Source organism: Siniperca chuatsi, linkage group LG13 (genome assembly GCF_020085105.1).
Source record: "Siniperca chuatsi isolate FFG_IHB_CAS linkage group LG13, ASM2008510v1, whole genome shotgun sequence".
Lineage (NCBI taxonomy): Eukaryota > Metazoa > Chordata > Actinopteri > Centrarchiformes > Sinipercidae > Siniperca > Siniperca chuatsi.
In genome coordinates, this window is record NC_058054.1 from 12409513 (window position 1) to 12432174 (window position 22662).

Genomic DNA, 22662 nt, shown 5'->3' on the forward strand with positions numbered 1-22662 from the left:
TCACAGATTGAACTGTAGCCTAGCCAGGTCTGACTGTGCCGCTTTTTAATTAGGCATCCTTTATAAATGGGTTATAAATTGTAACTAATGGCTTTATTAATGGTTAATAAATCATGAATTCTTTATAGATCAGTTATAAGCCATGAATAACAACAACTTTTGGGTTGCCAGGTAGTGAAAAATCACTTTGGCTGTTTGAAACATTTGACTTCTTACCGTCTGTAAATGGGCTGCAGACGATCTGGACCCAAATCAATCAATTTTTTATTAAAATATTAACACTTACAACTGCAGACTTAATGATTAAAATCCTTTATTAATCTTATCTTAACCTTTAGAACTGCAAGCGTGATGGCTTATTGGAAAGTGAGAAACACATAAGCATTTATTAATGAATTAAAAACATTTATAACTGCATTATTACCAAATAGAAAGGATCGACACAAGCCGAAAGGGATTTTTTTACAATCTGGCAATCCAAAATGTGTTCCTATTAATTACTTATAACTGATCTAAAAAGCATTAGCAAATGATTTATTAATTGTTAATAAAGCCATTAGTTACAACTTTTTTTTTATAAAAGGGTGTCTTATTAGAAAGTGGTACCATGCATTCTTCTACAAGGTCTAAAAACAGGTGATCAGGTGACATACGTGTATGCACATATGCATAGATATGAATATGCTTCCCATTAAGATGCCTCTACATGTCCACCAGTACTTTTTAGTGTTGCTGTGTGGCTCTGTGTACGACAAATGTATATATTCTGTTCTTTCGATCCAGAACATCATAAGCTAAACCAATCTTGTGGATGAATGCTTTTAAGTTAAATCTCAAAAATGTAAAGGGATAAAACTAGTCTTGCAGGAGACATTCAATCCGACACTGAGTTGATATTCAGGTAGTTACTGAATCGTTTAAATTAGGTGTCACTAATGTTTAGTGAGACTTGGGAGCCATACACTGCCTGCCTGGGTGCCATCACAAAGCTGCTACATGTCATCGATGTGACACAATTAAAATCCTCTCATATGTGCTCTGCTAAGTTAAGAGGAGCATTCACAGAAAGAGAGTCAGGTCAGGATTTATGGTGTTAAAAGAAAGAAATAAAAAAAATGACATCCCATTAAGTTGGTTATAATTCATCATTCATGATAAAGCAAAATAATCTGATACCAACATTTACCCCACAAGGGTACATTGTTCTATCAGCAACAAAATCATCAGCATCTCAATAACCAGTGGCCACATATGATATTTACAACTGCTATTTTTTGTCTGAAGATTAGTTATGCTGCAAATGAGATTTATTGTTTGACAGTGAAAACTAATGGAGATGCTGCTGCGGGATAAGATCGGATTTTTTTAGACAATGAAGAACCTTCCTGCTCCAGGCGACGTGGGACTGACAGTGGTAGGGAGAGGAATCAACATCAATAATCTTTCATCAGGTGCAGAGTGGAGCACTTTAGCTCAGAAACCATTCAATAAATAACTGTAGGCCATCATTCAGTTCTGAACTGGCCGGAGAGCGCAGGATGGATTCAAGAGTAAAAGGCCTGAGACTACCAGTGGAATGAAAAAACAATGAAAAACTGTTCATTAGCAAACTGACACAGCATTTTTAGTGAACTGTTTTTTAATATATAAAGGTACTCACTTACACAGGCTTGAACTTTTTTTCAGTTAAGTGAGCCTTATGGAGTGCAGGGCTACAAGTTCAAAACCATTTAATGTACTCAGCTCCTCAGAAAAGCAATACTGTCAAAACAAGAGCCATGCGTTAGTGTGACGATCACAGATTTGGGAAAAGGCCAAACTCCTCCCTCATGTTTCTGGTTATGGGTGATGTGAGTAAGTAGTAGTCAATGTAAATCATTTCTTCACTTTTCATAAAACACTGACTTTAGTAATCTATCCCTGCCATCAAATAGTTAAGGTGGGTAAGTGGTAGAGGCCCTCAAGACTAAATGTAGTCTGAAAATATAAGCAGCTTCAGTGAAAAAAATCTATTGGCCTTGAAAAACCTACAATAAATCAATCAAGCCATAGTATAATTTCAAAGCTGAAATTAGGCCTGGAACTGATGATTGTTTTCATTATTAATTAATATATTTCTTATTATTAATATTTTTTTTAACTGATTAACCATTTACACTGTAAAATGTTAGGAAATAAATTACCACCTCAAGTTCCCAGAGTCCAAAGTGACTTCTTTCTATTACCAGATTTTTGCGACCAACAGTTTAAAATCACAAGGTATTTCACTTACAATACCATAAATCAGAGAAAAGCATCAAATCCTCACATTTTACAAGCTATAACAAGCGTCCACTTCGCATTTTAGTTTGACAAATGATGTAAACGGTTAATCAGTTATCAAAATTGTTGTTAATTAATTGTACTAATTGTTTTTTTTGTGCTTGCTCCCACTTGGATCAACTTATATATGTATCATAGTAATACATATAAGTTATCTTAACATACTGTACAGTTTACATGTTTCCACTATAGTGAACAATAAAGGTGTACTGTATTAATCCACTAAATGTTTCAGCACTAGCTTAAATTTACGATATAACAACAAGAAAGCACTCAGAGAATGCATACTTCCACCAAGGATGCACAGTCCACCAAATTAAAATTTAAAAGTAGTCACTTGTTCTGCGGCCAATGGCCCAACTTTCAGTGAAATTTGGTGTAAAGGTTTTTGAGGTATCCTGCTAACAAATAAACATGACAGGACACAAACAGACCTGCTGCTTATACTGCTAAAATGCATGTGATATTGTCCGTGTCTGCTAATATATTAAATACACCTGTTATCAAAATACATCAACTTAAAACTATGTGGTGTCAATAATATCTCAACTAATTAGCTGGCAAAACAACATGGTACTTTGTACAGCCTTAAGACTGTATTTATATTATATTTATATTATTTTCAGCCATAACAGCTGCAGCAGAAGCAGCAGTAGTAAAAAAAGAAACCAGCTATGTTTCTCTGTTGGTATGTCACTTTTAGTAACAAAGTTACAAAGCTGTGATGTTAAAACAGTCTAATGCCACCAGGGAGACCCTACAGACAGTCTTTGCTGTGACAGACAGAGTGATGACTCGGCCCCGTGTGATGGATATGTGACACGGCAGCTTGGGGCCCGAGGGCCTTGCTCTTGGGGTGGGGTTTAGCCATAATGGTGTGCTTAATTACCTGCACAGCCACACAGCAGGTCATTAGTCAGACTGGGACGCTAGGTCTCACCTGTCACCAAGAGATAAACAATCCTCCTACCAGATAGATCTGGGGACCTCAGAGGAAAGGGAACAGATAGTCATTGGGGTAAGTTAGGGCAGGGCAGTACAGGGTGAGTGGCAAAGTATAATTTAAATGGAAAGCTACTTGTTAGGTTCCAGAAGTAAACAAAGGAAAACTCTGGTTACATAAGTTGTATAAGTTCTGAAAAATTCCACTTTCCTACTTACTATTAAACTCATCTGTGTACACTGATATCGAGCAGGAACAAATGGCTTGGGCTGGTTTCAGATGTGGTTTAGATTAAAAGACCTTTTTTTGATTAGCGCTTACATGTCAAGTGACAAACCTGATGGTTTTGGAGCTAGTCAGGGCATTTATCAGATAAGTGCAAAATGATGTCACACACGACATTCCTTTCATGAATTATGGTTTTCAAGTCAAGTCAGTAGAGGGACAGACGCACAAGACACCAGATACTCTGGTGGAAATATTAGATATTATATCCTAAAATGAAGAGACAGAGCGATATAGATGCCAACAATGTACTGACTCAAATAAAACAGAGGCATTGTGATTAATGTGTACAGGACAAACTGATGCTCAAACATAAACTACTGTGTTCTTGGCTCAGCAGACTGACATTTATGGACCCCTGATGCTTCTTATGGAGCATTTTGTGGTGTGAACTGCCTTTGCTGAAATGTGGGTGGCTAATAAACGGCAGCTAATGGAGAGAAAACAGTGCTGCCTTCTCGTTCTATAATCTCTGTATGCTTCATTAAGCAGCACCTTTATTTGCAGAAGGATGCTAACCTGGTGCTGTCGCTCCCTGGCTTGGTGTAGCCCTCCAAAGCGCCCTCCCACACACTGTTGGCCATCGTGTTACCGATGGCCGTCATCACCATGCTGAGCTCCACCGGCCAGTCATCCAGGTCCAGGGAGCGGACACGAGACAGGTGGGTGCCCAAGTTTCTGTGGATCCCGGAGCACTCGATGCACATCAAGGCGCCCAGGTTAAGACTGGCCCAGTCTGGGTCTGCACAATAGAAAGATTTAGAGTTAGAGAAGTGACAAGAGAAGCTTTATAAATTAGACTAAACAGGAGATTTATGATGAGCTCTGTTTAAACTCTTTTCATCCCTGTAACCTCTCTTGGAGAAAAGGTTTTGTAAGGATTACACTGCACTCTAACCTTCCAAAAAATAACTTCTAGTTAAGGAATCTTAACTTTATACAAATTTTATTTTAAGGATTTTAGCCTTAAACATCTTACATTATTCAACATTCATGATTTTGTTTTTGGGTATACCATGGGCAAGGATAGAACAAGCAGTATCCATCATGCCTTTGTCTTGACGCCAACAAGGAAATGCCTTAACATGCAGGTCCTGTAAGGGTTGCTAGATACTGGTCCTGACACGTCTAGCTTGAGGTAAACTGGTGCAAATGGCTGATAAAGTCTCAGCGCACTGTTTTCCCTGAGGCAATTAAGAAATATCCCATCAGCGAAGAGACTGTATACGATAAGTTTTATACTGTCGCTGTGGGTGTGGTATTCCTGATGTAAAATGCAATTTTACAAAACACGTAACAAAAAAGAAAATGAATAGGCATTCATGTAATAAAGTCACCAGGTAAAAAAATCAACACTGAGAGAAACATTAGTTAATATAGGAACATTTTTATTTAAACAATACAAACAAATAATCTAAGATATGTTAGTTACTTTTCACGTAAATATAACATTATTTTAAAAGTCTAAGTACTTTTTTCAGAAGTTAGGGTTTCCATATCACTTCTTCAAGTAGGTATGTTGGTGGCGATTAAAAACATATTTTTTCTTCCAATAAGAAAATAGTAGGGAATAATAAAATAACAGGAGTATGTTTGGGGCCATGTTTCCCATGAATGAAAGGTGTGACAGCCTATCAGACACAGCCATAGCGGCTGCTGCTTAGTGCCAACCAATTGCCCAAATCTTCTGTCTCTAGTAACTGGGAACAACAGCAGTGAGCGAGCAAGTGGTAAACCCAAATTTAAAGCCAATCCATTTTTTATAATATTTTGCAATTAAATGTACTGTAAACAATCGACTTAATGTCTTAAACATAACAAAACCAGCTGTTCTAATTGATGTTAAACCCTCTAACCCTCCAGCCTGACTGGAAGGAGTTCCTTAGTGAGAGCAAGCAAGAGATACTGTAGTCTATAACTGTCTTAGTAAAGCAATAACTTTATAAAACCACTCAAAATCAAATGTTTTCATATGCAAGTCTTTGATAAAGGCCTTGTATGGTAGAAAACAATGAGAAATCAGCTGTTGTGGTGACGAATTATACTCACTGGGTGCATCACAGTCCACACAGAAGCTGTTCCCCCTCACGTTTCGTATGGACTGAATGGCCATTGCATCACTTTGGCTGCCTAACCGAGACTGTAAGAAATAAGGGAGAGAATAAGTCAGCAGGAACTAATTATTGCAAGAGTAAGAGTAGGCAAACAATTATAGCTGGACTCAAATCATAGACAACCAGCGAAGGGAGGGAGGGAAGAGGTTTTTCAAAGTCTTAGGAAAAGACTGAGGCAGAGAAAATATGAATATGAAAATGAGGCCGTGTCTCCCCAGTATGCTGACACAAGCCGTGTTCTATCTCTGATGTCTGTCAGTTCTAATAAGAGAACCCCCACACTGCGGTGCACCTGTCTGACAACCTCCCACATGTGACAGCTTGAAGTGGGTGAGGAGGGATGAGGGAGGGTGAGGGCGCAATACAGGTTGGAAAGAAGGGGAAAAAGAGGAATGTAAATGAAGCAGCAGAATTATGGGATGATGACGATGCTGTGATTAGATGATAATCTCCAATCCTGCTCAGTCTCATCTTTCATGACCTACTGTACCTTGTTCTTTATGCTCTCACAAGACTGCAGGCTGGCAAAGATCTGGCTCTCAATTGCTTGGACCCACAGTTCCCTCTCCTCATACGTAGATGCTTCGAAGTTCCACGTCTGACCCGTCAACGACACAATGATGAACTCGAAGGAATCCTCTTGCTCTGGAAAACACAAATAAACAATAAATTTGTACTGAAGCAACACGCATGTCAGTTGTGAAATCTGACTGGTAAAAGTTGTGAACAAAAAACGCCATTTACCCAGAATCTAAATTTATGAAGATGCAGATTGTATTATCTATTTTCTCAACACTTATTATTGATGCACACAACAGAAATTTAAGCTCTGTGATTGGATGTTTCTTGTTGAAATGCACCATGGGAGTCGTAGTTAACTTCTACCTCAAAGTTTACAAGCTTGTACTTTTGACTTATAAAAGAACCAGATATTTTCTAACACAGTTGTTCATCTTTTGTACTGATGAATTAACCGGGAGAGTTTCCAAGCCGTAGGAGTTCTTAAAAACTGAGTCACGTAAAAACTCTATTCTCGTCATTAGTTACATAATCTGTGTTTACTTTCTTGGTGTGTCAACTTCACCTCAGCCTGTCTCAGTGTGGCTAGATGCATCCATCTAATATTACCATAATTTATGTGTTGACATCAGCCGGCGTGATCATACCTGAAAACAATCAGGTTGTACCGGCTTTGATCCTAAAATTGTAGTCTAGGTTTTGTGATTTCCCTGAATGACTTTTGATGACACCCCACAGATTATAAGTGACCAAAGCCAAATTGACTGTGTTTTTAAATACAAATATAAATATTTTTTACCACTGGTTATACTTTAAAAAATATTCTGATATTTTGTCTTTCAGCATACTGGACAATGCTAGGGGTTTGGTATTTGTTTCAATCCTCTTTGTCGAAACAGTTTTACTAAGACTAATCACGACTGATGACTTTTTTTCTGAATAAGGGTAGCCTTGTTTTCATTACTATGCAGTGTCTGAAAAAAGAAGATAATAATGAGTCCAATAATGTTCTGTAATAGTATTGATATATAGCTTAGCCAACATGTCCACACTCAACCAGGTTTATATATACTTTGCCAACAAGTCAAAAACAACCCAGTATGTGTGATTTTTTTGGCATTTGTTGTTTTTTGATATAATGAAAACTAATTTTGCTTCAAACTGGCTTTGAAAATTGTGAAGCAGCAGGGTTTTTTTTTATCCCACTCTATGTGTTTAACTAAGATTTATGAAAATGTCACCTGTCGTTTTCAAACAAGAGGTCTGACACAACATATGTTCCAACACATGCTATAATGCCTCTGCTGTTCAGAAGCAATTCATTACCTCCGTACTGTACAATGTGACTCGTGTAACATCTTTGGTCTGTGCACATGCTTGAGCTCATAGCCAAATGATTTATAATTACCTAATTATGTCTATGCAAATAGTCATCTCATTTGCATAAAACATGTTTGGAGGACTAGAGGCAAGTAGAAACAAGGGGAATGCTTGTCCTGTGTAGCTTTTTTATTAACCATTCATAGAAGTTACATTAAAATTACTCTGAGTTATAAAATTATGTCAATCTGATGATGAGGAGATTGTCAGACAAATCTAATCAAAGAAATTACTACACTTTATATTTATAATCATCAACCCCCCCGGTGCGAGACACAACCCCGCGCTGTTAAATGACAGATGTCTAACGGACGCCACTAATGTAGCAATCCCTGTGTTGCGGTGGAGGGCCATCTCTTCAGGGGGAAAGCAATAATCCAATTAGCTCGACACCAACTTCAATTATCTGATTTAGTTTGTGGAATCGACTACAGGTCACAGAGAATCAATAAAGGCTTGGAAGCCTCTTTATTTAGACTTACTGTGAAAAAGTCTTCATGTGGGTGTGACATTCTAAAGCAAGGGTGGGGATTAAGATATATAAATACACTGCATATACAGTACCAATGTGATGGAATCAAAATGGTCAATTTAAAAAGGAACCTAAAAGTGAGAATAAAAGCAAAAGATATGGAAAGAAAATTCAAATAGAAAAAATAAAAAAAGCCTGATTTATTGGAATACATACAGTAGAAATCCCTTTTTTCTTGTCCAAAATAATTTCAGGTACAATAACTAATGTATTTGATTATAATTTGTGGTTCCCAGGCTCAAATGTTGTTATACTTGTGTTTTCATTTTTTTTTTTTTTTAAACCTGAACAAAGCTAATTATTCTGTTGGCTGCCCAGGCAATAAATTGGAGGCATTAAAACACTTTCATTATGGAGATTAAAAAAGCAATGGATGGCTGGTTTCTTAAACTGATGAGTATACAAGGGAAAACAAATCTAATTCTCCATGCATAGTAATGCACATGCGAGACATACTGTAGCCACTAAAGAGACAGAGGACCATGTGCAGCAGGAATCTTTATGTGTGACACAGGTATTGTCATTACATGCAGCTCCAGCACACTGATATTACTTTTTAATGCCATCCACAGTGTGGCAATTCAGCTCCAAAAGCCAAAGTAATTCTGCTCCATGTAAGCATGATACTGAGGTCAAAGTGGTCCTCTCAGAGACAGTAAATCTGAGCATGAACAATGTGTCAAAGGTATCACTGCTATCTTACAGGCACCTGCCATGATGAGCTTGTAAAAGGGCCATTAGCGCATCCGTTATTACTCAATGGTTGCAGTTAGCACATGGCTAGCAGAGGAACGATCACCTTGTCACATTAACTTGAGCATTAACCTCCTGACCAAATCTATCTGCGAGCCTACAATCAACAAGTTCTTGCTAATTAGAAATAATTTAACACAGCCTTGCCAGTGGGCGGACAACGAAGAATAAAATTTAAAGCCAACGGAAGAGCCAACTGTGAAGAATGAGCGAAATATGATTTGCCTTAATTAACATGGCATAATAAAAAGGAAATTAGAGTGTAATGGCTATAGAGCTACAAAGAGGAAGGAACAGATAAGGATACACACCTTCGTCCACCATTTACATGGATCATAAAACTGTTTGGGAACCGTTCAGTTACAGATGTTATTCATCCGATACTTGGTGGCTTTTAGCAGCAACACTTTAATAAGTAGAAAACAGTGTCCAGATGACTATGACTGAAACCTTTTCTACGATAGAACACTCCTGGACGAATGAGGGACTACACCGTCTTTAATAAGAAGAATGTTTCACCAATAATAAATGATTGCTTCAAGATAAAAAAAAAGATGGTAAATGGATTTCTAGTATTTACTGGATACAGTGAAAGTATATTTACTCAAGTACTGTAGTTAAGTACAGTTTTAAAGTACTTGTACTTTACTTGAGTATTTCCATTTCATGCTACTTTATACTTCTCCTCCACTATATTTCAGAGGGAAATTATTATTGTACTTTTTACACCACTACATTTATCGATCTTTACTATAGTTACTACTGTAGTTACTTTTCAGATAAGACTTTACATTAAAAAAACATATGATAAGATTATAAAATACAATTCATTGTAAAGGATTAAACCAATTCCCAGTTCCCAATTCCACCGGATTAAAACACCAAACTGTATATAAAGTATTAGCTCCACCTCAACAAGCTACAACAGTAAAAAGTATTCATCAATACTAACAATCTCAATAATTTCATATATAATTACTTTGATACTTTAAGTTCATTTAGCTGATAATACTTCTATACATTTACTTAAGTAGGATTTTGAATGCAGGTCTGCTACTTGTGATAGAGTATTTTTACATTGTTGTACTGGTACTCGAGTAAAGGATCTGAGTACTTCTTCCACCACTGACTGGCTGCCATTAAATTAAATTCTTCCCCTTTTAAAACTTGTTTAGGTGCTGTACATCACATTTTAATACCTCTAAAAGGCTTGACCTGAAAATCAAAGTGGAATCTGAAAGAAAAGAGGATGACCTGAGGACGGTGATCCTCTATTGCTGTGCATGTGCAGCAGATGCACCGCCGAGGACCTGTGGACCAGATTAGCACCTCAGGGTTTTGTGCTGAGCCCACCTGTGCTGTCTATATAGCAGGCAGCAACGCAGCATCTATTCTGTCTAAGCCTCTCAAAGACCTCTGGAGAACGGTGTGACAAACCCTTAGAAAGGACTTAGCAAACAGTTCTTAGCCTTGAGGACTCTTTTTTTTTTTATCCGTCTGTGTGAACACTTGGCTGAAATGATGACAAGGTGCAGAGGTGCACAAGGTGAACTATTGTTTTGGTGTGTAGGATGTGTTGTGTCGTATGCTTGCATCAGGCAGTCACTTAAAGAAGTGCTTGCCGTTCCCGTGAATTAATGAGCAGTTGGGAAGAACAGGCCAAGGCGGTGCCATCTGTAAATGTCACAGGCACTGCTTGCTCATTTTACACATCATTAAAGCCAATATTCCTAACCTGTATCAGAGCAATCAGGAGCAGGCCATTACTGCGACAGGGGCCCCAGGGGAACCACGACCAAACTCAGAAAGAAGAGAACAGGGAGGGAGAGCGAGATAGAGCACACTCTTTATCTATCTGACACACACACGCTCGCTCGTGTACACACACACACACACACACACACACACACACACACACACACACACACTTCTGCACACTTTTACATGCACACGCACATGCTCAAACAAACAGGGAGCACAACACACCTTCCAACAATAAACAAACACATGAAATCAGCACCAATACCACTACGCTAATAGCTAGTGCATTTAACAACAGAGCAGAATGAAAACAGGGCCAATTATACATGTATCTGTGGGCAGTGGGTATGGAGCCCAAATGAGAATCTTGTTATTCCTTTCCCTCCATACTGTGGCGCTCAGAAAGCTAAGCCATTACAAGAGTGGAGGCTCCAGGGACAGCTTTCGGAAATGAGAGCGAGTCGGGGAGTGACAAAACAAAGTATTGAGATAAACACCCACCATTAACACAGGCAGTTAAACCTCCATTTCCTAATCCTCAGCTGGACTCCAGAGGATATTAACCCTTAGTTTACTAAGGTGCAGGACAAAATGATACTGGATTAAGCTGGACAGACAATACATAACTTAACATCCATTTTTGATCAACAGTCAATGCAGGTTAACTTGTAGTATGAGCACAGAAAGACCACAACTCCTTGTTTTCAGTCTAACTGTAGATGAGTCAGGAACCATGAGACTCTGACAAACATTGTTTTCTTCTGATCTAAACCTGCAGAACATATGTTCTGTAAGACAGTCAAAGGTCATGAAAGAAATACGACAGCAGACGTAGTTTAATAAAAGTTGAAATAAAATTGTTGAAAAATTAAAGAAGAGAAAAATCTGAGAACTGGTTAAATTACCAACATTGTCTCGTTAGTTAAGATGATGTATACTGTGTACATTACAATTCAACATCACTGAAAACCGGTTTTGATTTTGGTAAGGAAGTCTTAATATTACTTTTAATAATATAGCATGGCCTATTCTGATTATAGCAGATAATTCATCCTAATACTTCATTGTCCAATTACTAGTAACTACACCATTTATCCCAGTGGACCCACATTATTTTGTGTATGATGCTTCCCAGCCTTATTTAATAGTAAATTATCTTTTCCAACAGCTTCCATCTTCTGTAACTCTGATGAAGACTGTGAGCTCAAACACTACAGCCAAACTACTATTCAACTTTTGCTCATTTACACATTTCTGTTATTCTTTATATTCATTTGTTCATTTAAAAACATTAGTAGATCAGTACATTTGCAGCAGTTGATTCTATTGTGTCTTTTTGAGCAGAATGACATGACATTTATTTAAAAAATGGCTGAAGCTGTATATGCACGTGTTAAAACATGTGTATATATGTATTTTTAGTCAAATATCTGTCATTGAAGTTTTATGGTCACATTCCACCAGTGTTCCTCCTACTACAAGTATGCATTAATGTCAACTTTTTGTTCCTGTTGAGCAAATTAGTTTTCCATTTTTAAAATCCACTGATTTCATAAGGGCAGATCACATCTACTATGTGACAAAGAGCTAACCATAGCAGACTCCTTTTAGAATTCTGTTTAGGAGCTCACTTTCTCTACATGTAAAAATAATTTCCCTATCCTCCTCTAATTGCTGATACAATCCAGTAGAGAGTCCTTTCAACCATTTTAAATTCAATCAATTTAAAATAAAACTACTTGATGAAAATCCATTTCTGAATCTTTCATTAAATAAGATGCTTATAAGCCAATTTAAGATAGATTTGATTAAAAAATGTAATTCATCAAAATAAAGTGAATTGACCCCACTCCATGTGTTCCAAACACAATGCAGCACATTTGAGTTCATTAAAGCTCAGAGACTGAATGCCTTTAGTCTGCTTTAGTCTGGTGTATTTTAGAACTGTAGGATTGTTGCAGTTGTGCTCAAAATGTGCAAACATGTAAGTAAAGTTTGAAGCAATTTGGTTTGATTTGATGTCTGTCAATAGAATTGCTTCAAATTGAAACTTTTGATAGAGATGTAAATATAGACCTTAACACCTTCTTGACATTAAAAGCATTCAGGCAAACACTTAGCTCTTGTCTTCTCCCTGATTTCTGTGACCTTAGCACGAGTAAATATCTTCATCCATAAAACTGGAAGAATCAGGAAGGAGCCTCACATCACTTTCCCTCCATTCCTGCACCTCCCTTTCTACTCACATTGAACAAGCTAAGAACCCCAAAACAATGAGCATTTGATACACTTTCTTTAAAAGAGAAATACATTAATGATGCTCCCTGACAGTCTGCATTAATCACAGGGGGCTCCCCCTGAACACAACTCTTTATCGGCCATCGATTTTCCAGTGGGTTTATGGCGAGCGACACACCGAGAAAGCTCGTCGCCGGGCGGCTGCTGGGAAACACATTACGGGGCTGTCAGTTGTCTCGCCATGCATCCTGCATCATTCTTTAAGCACATGAGAAGTTCATTACACCACACAGCTCTGACAGTGCATAGGATATTAGGGACTGTGTCCATTGTGCATATTCTTGGTGGATGTGTAGCACCGTAGACATAACAGAGAATTTGTACATTATCCAAATATGGCTTTACATTGATTTGAAATTAATGCATAAAGCCAATACAATACTCTTAGCTTGACTAAAGCTTATTTGAAAGTTTGCAAAAAAATATTATAGCTGTGCAATTAATGTCTGTCATTTAGCCTTTCATAATCATAGTAATGAACTTGAGGTTCCCACTGCAGCAGCCATGTAGAAGATTCTCCCTAAGTACTGTAGTACTGTATTTGGAAATGATGGTGCAGCAACAGTTTCCTACATCATACACGTCCCATGTTGACCAAAATGATTTCTCACCTTAAGACGTGCATGCTGTTTTGATTTATGATGCTTCACAACTACTAAAATTCAATTTCAGCCTGCATTGCACGCTTCTGATTGCCCCGTAAATGAGATGAACTGATAGCAATTTATTCAAGGATCCCACCTCTCCTTCCCTTTTCTTCTCCTCTCTCTCTCTCTTCTGTTCTTTCAACAGGAGACACAACTCACATCCCAGACTTGGGTGAATCCAATATTTAAGCGATACATCTGTATTCCAGAGCATTCAGCAGAACAGACAAGGTAATGCTAATAGAAAACCTCGCAGAGAACCATGAGAGAGATAGAAAACAATGTGTGTGTTTGATGACATGAGAAACATTCAGCATCTGCCCTCTCCAGCCTGATTACTCCTAGATTTCCTCCTCAGGAAGTCCAGGAGTAATCTGACTTCAATTATTCCTGTGTAGAGCATTTATTGATGAGATTTGATGATGCTTGAAAATGCCAGCCATCGCTCATTCAAGGCTTTAATGCGACTGCATAACTCTGCCAGGAGAGTACCATTAAGAGCTCAGTAATGTCAAATAAAACAGAAGTAATGGACATCTTGAATAGACTACACTTGAAAACTATGCTGGGAGCTGCTAACTGCTTCTGTACATGCATAGCAACTGTAAGTGACCATGCCAAAACTACAAAGTGATCAGATCTGAGATTAACTTTCACCAGTATTCCGATGTGACCACATACTACTCTAACAACAAAAACAGCACCACTTATCTCCGAGGTGCCGATGATGTTCATTCAAAACAACAATGTGGTCAACAGACCCATTCAGACTTTAAAGAGAAGCTGTCAGAGACCATGATAAAAAAGTATAATGATTATAAATGCTTAGCCCCATTTAGGAGGCGTCAATGCCATTGTTGTTGTTATCCAGCGTATCAGTCTTGTTGATTGATCATCCCGCTCTGGTGACATCAGTTTTATGGCCTCTGAAATGCGTCCCAGTGTTTTCACAATGCCATCCAATTAGGGTACTCCATTCATCATTGGGATGGAGAATCATTATTAATTGGGTGGAGAGCCGACTGCCACTCCCCTGCTGAGGAAGGCCATGGCTTCTGGAGATCAGGCCATTCAGACGATGGTAAAAAGGAATGGGGGCTGCGAGGGTGCACTGTGCAGGGGGCCACGTAGAGATACAAAACTACACACCTCTATTCTATCTAAGATAGAAGATGCTCTTTTTTCATAATGACTGGAGAAATTTGATCAGTGTGAAGTTGAATTCGAAGTGGATCACTGAGTCAGTGTGTGGCTGCTTTATGACTGACTTATCTTTAATTCAATAACAAATGAGTAAATGCATAGAAAATAACATGACAAGCTTCTGTTAAGTTCCATATAAACATTTTTCCCAGTATCCCCCCCCCCCTAATTTTGTATGGGCAGTTCCCTTGTACTGCAGTCTATTACATTAACTCCTCCTTTTGCCACCACTCCACATCCGCCTGCTGAAGACAGCTACATGACTCCTCTGATATACAGAGTGTTATCTACCACTTCCTTTCAGCTGCCAGTTAGAAGCTTCACTGGGAGACTGTAATGCTCAGGTATGCGTTATCCCCCAAATCCCACCCACATCTGTGCAGGCATACAGACCAACCAATAGGAGTCGCTTGAGCACCTCCAAATACGCGATCCCTCACTGGCTTCCCAACAGCAAAAAGTGCTAATTGTGTTGGTTGGAAAGCACAACCAATTTTGCACACTGAAGAAGTAGCTGAAACATCAACAGGATTACTCCCCATTGCTGAACATAGAAACTTACAAATAAATTAGTTCAGATAGATTTGGGTGTGCAAAATCATCTTTTTTGTACTTGCACTACCAGGAAATGAACCTGAGTCTCTATATTAGCCACGTTTCTATCCAAATGTAGTGCAAATTTTAACAAATTAATGCACGTTTCCAACCACTACCCTTATGCGAGTATTAGGAGCTGGTTAATTTAGATAAACAGTTGGTGGCACTAATTCATAAGGTGCCATAAAACCATTGTAGAAGAAGAGGGCGCAACAACATGACGTAATTAAAAGAGTGCCGGTCAAACCTCCAATGGTGGAAAACAATGTAGAAATAAGAAATATTATTTCATGTATTATTTTGAGTTACAGTCTCCTCATTAATCCACACAGATCTGATGTTTTCGGCTGCTGCTATTTTTAATCTCTTCAGTGGAAGTCGATAATTGTGCGTAAAAACAGGTGGATGGAAACGCACCTATAGGTAGATAAATGTTTTGCCAGTTAGGCACGTGTATCCCATGGAGGATCTCTTTTTTGTTTCAGAAGTTTTGGTCATTTCAAAACTATAGAAATGTGATTGTGTTGTACCTTCATTGCCTGCAGATAAGCCATCTGGCTTTGTGATGCCCGTGCTCTTTTTCCGTCTGTGCTTCTTGCGGTTGGCGTGTGGCGAAGGAGGTGGCTCAAGTTTAGGACTCGTGGCACTGCCAACACTGGAACTCGCAGGATCACTCATTCCATTGGCTGAAAAAACACAGACAGGGAAAACAATTATACATTTTTATGTTAAATAAATAGGATTAGTTTGGATATTTTAAGTTTATCTCGTTTTATATTCACTAGTTTAAGTTTCACAGTCACAGATTCAGCTTGGTATCTACAGTTCAATACTAATTGGATACAACTCCACAATCTTCGCTCAGTGAAATAAAAACACACTGAAGCAATTATGATGCTACAAGAGTTATGTAAACCTTTTTAAATGCATCTGTCCCATTTGTGGGTCATCATTACATTACTAAGCTTTCTTTAGACCCACCAAATTCTAGTCCAGATATTTTCCAAGTTTCCAAACACAGAATTTTTTAGGCTGATTTACCAGGGAAGCATGTAGAAAATTGTGCTCAAAAATGTAAAATTTCATCAAATGGATGTAATGTGCAGTCACAAAAATTACATCTTGGATTTCACTATTTAACTAACTTCAAAGAGTTTTTGAAACAAGCAAGTAAAGAATATACATGGTATGGTCATGGTATGTGGCATGTATATGTTAAAATGGAGACAGATTTGAAAAATGTGAAACTATTCCTTTAAAAATAAACTACACTAGCAGCTTCAATTTAACTTGGTAGATATTCAGCTTAAAAAAGGTACGTACCATTATGCATCAAATGTATGAATGCGGGAATCATTGTGAAATAACACTGCACAATGAATAATGAATAACATTATCAGCTTTATTGAAAGCTTCATGCAAAGTAGTGGCAAACTTGTCTCATCCCAAAAATGTCTCTACAGCAGTAAGAGTTGGAAATGGCTTTGAGTGCTCCAAAAGTAACTGTGCGGCTCCGGCTTTAGATAGAGTGAAGGACAGGTGGGGCTATCAGTGAACAAATGGTTACCTAAGTTAGCCCACGGCAAAGCTCTCTATGACTGTCTGAGAGTGACAGGGGGCTAAGAGCCGGCTTTGTTTCTTGTAAGTGATTTTATAAATGTGATATTAACCTGTGCTACCGTTGGGCAAAGGGATAGAAGGGATGGGACGATAGGAGGGGGTTGTCAGCTTGCCATCTTTCTGATTTCCTGACATTTGACATCACTTTTCCTTCTTTCCCCCTCCGGATGCCATTATGAATCTGGGAGCGGGGGCCAGGGGCCTGGGGGAAGCAGGAAGGGAGGGCCGGTAGATGGGCCCCATATTGCTCTCCTCTTACCACCCTGTGTGGTGCTGGCAGCCTCCTCCATTGTCTCCCATCAAAAGCTCATTGTAGTGTGGCAAACTCCATTCATTTCCCTGTGCACTGTCCCAGCCCCAGGGGTGGAGTGCAGGAGGACAAGGGGCTCAGGGATTATTGCTGTTGTCGTTGCCAGTTGCACATGCTATAATGTGCGGCACTGTGCCATTAGCCAGTGTACAACATTAGGCCTAATTCGGTCATTACCTTTAGGGAGATGGGGCTGTCTTGGAGGAGTAAGATGGGCTCAGCAGGGGATTGAAGATGCTAACGTGGGGGGAGAGTGGCGCTCAGAGGGCCCGGGGATGCATTGTTTGAGCGTGGGCAAAATATAGGAGACAACACCTGAGACACACATTGTTATGTCTGTACTCAACTTAGAGATTTATCTTGATGAGAGTTGATGTGTACAAACAAGAATGTAATAACTGGAAAACATAGTAACAAATTAGTTAAAACTGCTGGTATCTTTAATTTGTTAGAAGATAAGGGACCACCCTTAGAAAGTAGTATTAATATTTAAGCATAAATATTGAAGTTCTACTTGGAAAATAACAATAGTGATTATATGCCATCACATTAATAAACATAACATTGGTGCTTGTGCTGGACTACATACATTAAGCTCTCTGGCGTTTTGAATGGCAGCACGCAACCACACATGTAGCAGCTCCTAGTCGAGGCGTCTGTTTCAATTTCCCTGCTCTCTTACAACAGCCCCCCTGAGACGAGTCATTAGCTGGCTCAGACAGCTGGGGGCACAGGGGTCCTCCATGTGCCCCCCCGCATCCTCCTCCCTCTCCATCCCAGCGTCTGTCCCGCCAGCACAGCTCCGTATGGCGGGTGGAAGACTTGAACTCCAACCTGCCTCTGACGTGACAGCCAGCATTTGTTTAATGTCGCTTGAGGTTAAAGGGGAGGGCTGCCCCTCAGGGGCCCCAACCGTGTTATAAACACCTCTAATTATCAATTTCTGCCCCTAATGTTGTGGAAAATGACCCTGGCCCTGCTCATCCTGCATCTACAACATATACGTGGGGGTGATACACCTCCCTTTGTTTGCACCAATCAGGCTTTAAGAAGTCTGTAACGTGAAGGTAAAACTACAGCCCACGTCACTGAGCAATAATACCAAAGCACCTGAAACCTAATGGTTTTATATAATGCTGCCTTTAAGTGGTTCTCAGCTCCAAACTATGCATGACTGGTAGATTATATTTCTTAAGTTGAGAATTATGAAGTTAGAATTGGAAAGATTCGGCGAGCAGAATATGCACTGTGGCATTATTAGCTAGCTATTAGTGTGTACAAGGGCCATCAGGTCCAAGCTGGGTAATGAAGCACACTGGGGATCAGGAGTCTCTTTCCCACTCAGCCATGATCACCTGGGCAGCAGAATAGGTATCAGCCTAACCTGTGATTACAGTGTATTACACTCCCACCACAGAGATGACAGTTTAAACATGCTTCAAAATGAAGACTATGGGTGAGACAAAGAGGGGGGCTACTAACAGCTTCCTGCCTTTACCAATGCAACACTGCGAATGAATGAGAATGAAAAAAGTGTAAGAGAGAGGGAGAGGTGGGTTGGTGGGTGGGGGAGTCATTTCATTGTTATTCAAGAGGCTCTGGGTGAGGAGCACTATGATTCTGCCAGGCCCCTTGACATGGCAGCCCTGCCTGTCCTCAATCAAAGCCAACGGCTGCAATTAATGGCAAAAATTAGAAACAATCACCGCCTCCCCCTTATTATCCTCAATTAGAGCGTACTAATCAAGGCCTGATCGCGCTCTGCTGCTCTCTCCAAACTAAATGTCAAACTTCATTACGGCCTGGCGTAGAAATCAAACGCCCCACATGCTATCACCCTCGCATCGGGAGGCCAAGGTATAAAACACAGTGCCACAGGAAAAGGCTATCTGTGCATTAACTACCTGTGTCCTGATATGCAAACTTAGAGGAGAAACTCATATTTTTTTATATATATATATATATATATATATAAATAAATAAATAAATAAATAAATAATGTAATAACATAGCAGAAGAGAGTTGCAACATAAATGTCTTGGAGGATGGAAAGATAAAAGCCAGCGATGCAAACTTTTCATGGAGGGCTATGGGTGGGCAATTTGGACAAAAATAATATTGTGATAATTAGCGCAGAATAATCAATAGGTAGTGATATTTTGTATTAAAACTCACATGGTAAAAATTTCACTTCCCAGTAGGGCTGCAACTAACAACTGTTTTCAATATGGATTAATCTCCCGATCATTTTCTCAATTAATGTTTTTTCCCCATAAAATGTGGGAAAGCAGTAAAAAATGCTCATTATGATTTCCCAGAGCCTAAAATGATGTTTTCCAAATGCTTGTTTTGTCAGGCCAACAGTCCCACAAGATATTCAATTTACCATCATATATGACAAAGAAAAGCAACAAATCCTCACATTTGAGAAACTGGAACCAGTGGATGTTTGTTAAACTACTGAAACGATTCATCGATTATCAAAATTGCTGTCAATTAATTATCTGTTGATCAACTTAACTTTTAATTGACTACTTATTCCAGGTCTATTTCCCACTAAATCAATGTTTATGTTTTAATAGATCAAAATTGTATGATTTTTATAAACAACAGTACATTCTTTAGTTGAGACAATTTTTAGCACTTTTTTTTGGCCATGACAACTGTGAACCAAGATATCTCAGTCTTCTAACGATAGGATAATATTTAACTAATTATTAAATCATTACCCACGGAGAGCACTGATCTACAGTAATCTCTTACCTTCGGAAATGTGACATTACTCACACTTTGACCATGACTTAAGTTATTGTCATCAGCGAGCCAATCACAGCACAGACGACAGTTTGAGCCTCTTGCTTTTAATTCAGGTTCAAAGATTGAGGTGTACCAACAAGAGCAGGATCTAAACAAGCATCCAGTGCATTAAGAATGGGTGTCTTTATGAATGCAAGCAATAGAAAAATTGGGCTGGGATTTAATCAAAAATCTGCGCTCAATATTCAAGAGACGTTACTACCTCTGCTTCTGCCTTTGCTCAATAGGTTTACAAATGAGGACATTCTTTAAATAATATGGAAATGGTTACCTGGCTAAGATGCATTCATTCTCCAGTGAATCATCAATCTGCTGTTTTTGCATCTCAGAATCACATTTTATGTTAACCTGCAACCTTCACCAAGGATAATGGAGTGATTGGGCTCGGTTCAAGTCAATTCAAATGACAAAACATGAGCACCCTTCACTGTGGAACACCCTCTATTGATTATTGAAGGCACATTAGGATGAAAGAGGGTCGCATTTCAATCAAGTTTATGTTTTCTGATAGTCCAGCCACACTTTACATTACAGACATATTCTGCTGCTTTAATTCAGATTCTTAAATTGTAAGGAGGCACAAAAACAAGATATGCAGAGAAAGTTTTTGAGCAACAAAATGTTGGCTCTAGTGTACATTACAAGCCTTAAACTATCTGCACTGGCTATGCACTGATTACAGAGACACTCCTTCCCAAGGACGAACAACATATCTATCATTTGACACAACGTTTCTACTATTATTTTCAGCTCATTTGCCTCATTCAAGCTCATTTGTGGTTACCTTAAGAGTAGCATGAAAATAATTGAAGAAAATAGAATAATGGAGCAAATTGAGGATCTGATTTAGTTGAAGACTAGATGCTGGTTAATGAGCTAAGTTAATATTGAGGGCTTTTCATTTTACCAAACATGAAAATGGGAAATTCTAGACCTCCTTATTTTCACAGCACAATGTTTGGGAATTCCTATTTGTCCTCTTCAGACTGGCCACCAAACGCATGTTCGCAAACATCCAGTATAAAGCCTTTTTTCTCTCCCATACACACATTGTGATACAGATGCAAACATGCTCTGTGGAAAAAAACTGACAAACAAACAGCTACACAAAAAAAAAAATCAGTGAGAACACACACACGCACACACATACAGACGCACACTCGCGCTCATTTATTTGAGGACCCCACGAATCTAAGTAATTCTGCTTTGGGCATGCTGCTGATGGGAGACAGGGGTAGGGGGTGATGGAAGTGCCTGCGTCCAGGCAGAATTGATCGTTTGGCAGCTCCAAATGAGAGACAGGCTTGTCTGCGGAACCACGAGGGCCGTGCAGTTGGACTCCAGCAGCGCTCGTAAAGTGCGCTCTTTAAACTGCCGGGGCCCCTGGGAGCCCATGGGGAGGGGGGGAGCCGCCGCCGTGCTAATGAGAACTACCAGAGTGCAAACATGCATGGAAATGACTGTTATTCTGTTGATGTGCATTTAAGTGCTTTTTTACTGCCAACCACAAAGAGAGGGAAATAACTGGTGATGAATGGTACCCCCAAAAAGCATTCATTTTCCTCTTCGGAAGAAAAGAGAGGAAAACAGACGGGGCGGGGGGGTTGGGTGCAAGAGTAAGATGGAAGGTAAAGACAGGATGGGGGGGGTAGACATGCATGGTGAATATATTATCTTACTTCACTCAAGTACAGTGACAAGGTGCAATGTGACACAGAGGCAGTAAGTGGAGATGCATCAATGGCAGAAAGTTAACCTTCACTGTTCCTCTCCTCTGAACACGGAGCGTCTATCTGAGAGCGGCAGCCAAAAAGGTCACAGTGATCACATCCCTGATCACCTAATTATGAAAATGAGGCTTGTTCCACCTGTCTAACAAACTCGGGAAATGGCATCTCCATTTCACCACACCTCTAGATAAGATCCCTTCATTTTGTTTTAATTCACACACAATTTCGAATGCACTGTGCACGGTGAAGACTCTGGAAGAGATTTAGTGGATGAGAATGTAGAAGGTGAGGGGTGGAGGTCTTACGGGCTCCGCTGCTTGTACTGGTGTTGATGGCTTCATTCCACTGGTCGGCGCTGGACACAGAGAAGGAGCGCTGATGCATGCCATCTTTACTGCCGCCAAACACAGACCCACCCGTCTGGAGGGATGTGCTACTGTTGGAATGAGGAGCGCCTGGAAAATAAGTGACAGACACAAGAAAATGAATCCTGATTTCTCATGTTCTCAACAGCTGTTTGAATTCTAAACTTAGTCTGGTAGGATTGTTTTCTTTAAACAAAAAAAGTCTGCAAAGAAGTGATAATGGTGTAATTGAGTTAACAGTTTTTGGTAATTTTTACAGCAATGCAGTGCTGCTGCCACCTTATTTGTGCACATCCCTCTGTCAACCAACCCCCTTCACTCAGACACACACACACACAAAACCCCTCTCCCTCCGCCTCTGCCTCTAATTAGCCCTTAATTAACAAGATACACTCTGAACGCTAATTATCTCGCCTCATCCCTCTGACTGCCACATCGATCTCCACTGGCGTCAGCAGGCGTTCTC

The 22662-nt window shown here is 39.4% G+C and overlaps 1 protein-coding gene across 3 annotated transcripts in view; it reads right to left on the minus strand.

The window, feature by feature from the left end:
• Positions 1-22662, minus strand: part of agap3 (ArfGAP with GTPase domain, ankyrin repeat and PH domain 3) — a 115546-nt gene that overhangs the window by 10904 nt on the left and 81980 nt on the right. For all 3 annotated transcript variants that reach the window (XM_044220814.1, XM_044220815.1, XM_044220813.1), the window contains exons 12-16: positions 22137-22286; positions 15885-16040; positions 6155-6309; positions 5600-5690; positions 4070-4292 (exon numbers count right to left, since the gene is read on the minus strand). In XM_044220814.1, coding sequence (XP_044076749.1) covers positions 4070-4292; positions 5600-5690; positions 6155-6309; positions 15885-16040; positions 22137-22286 — 775 coding nt within the window. The remainder of the gene's footprint in view (positions 1-4069; positions 4293-5599; positions 5691-6154; positions 6310-15884; positions 16041-22136; positions 22287-22662) is intronic.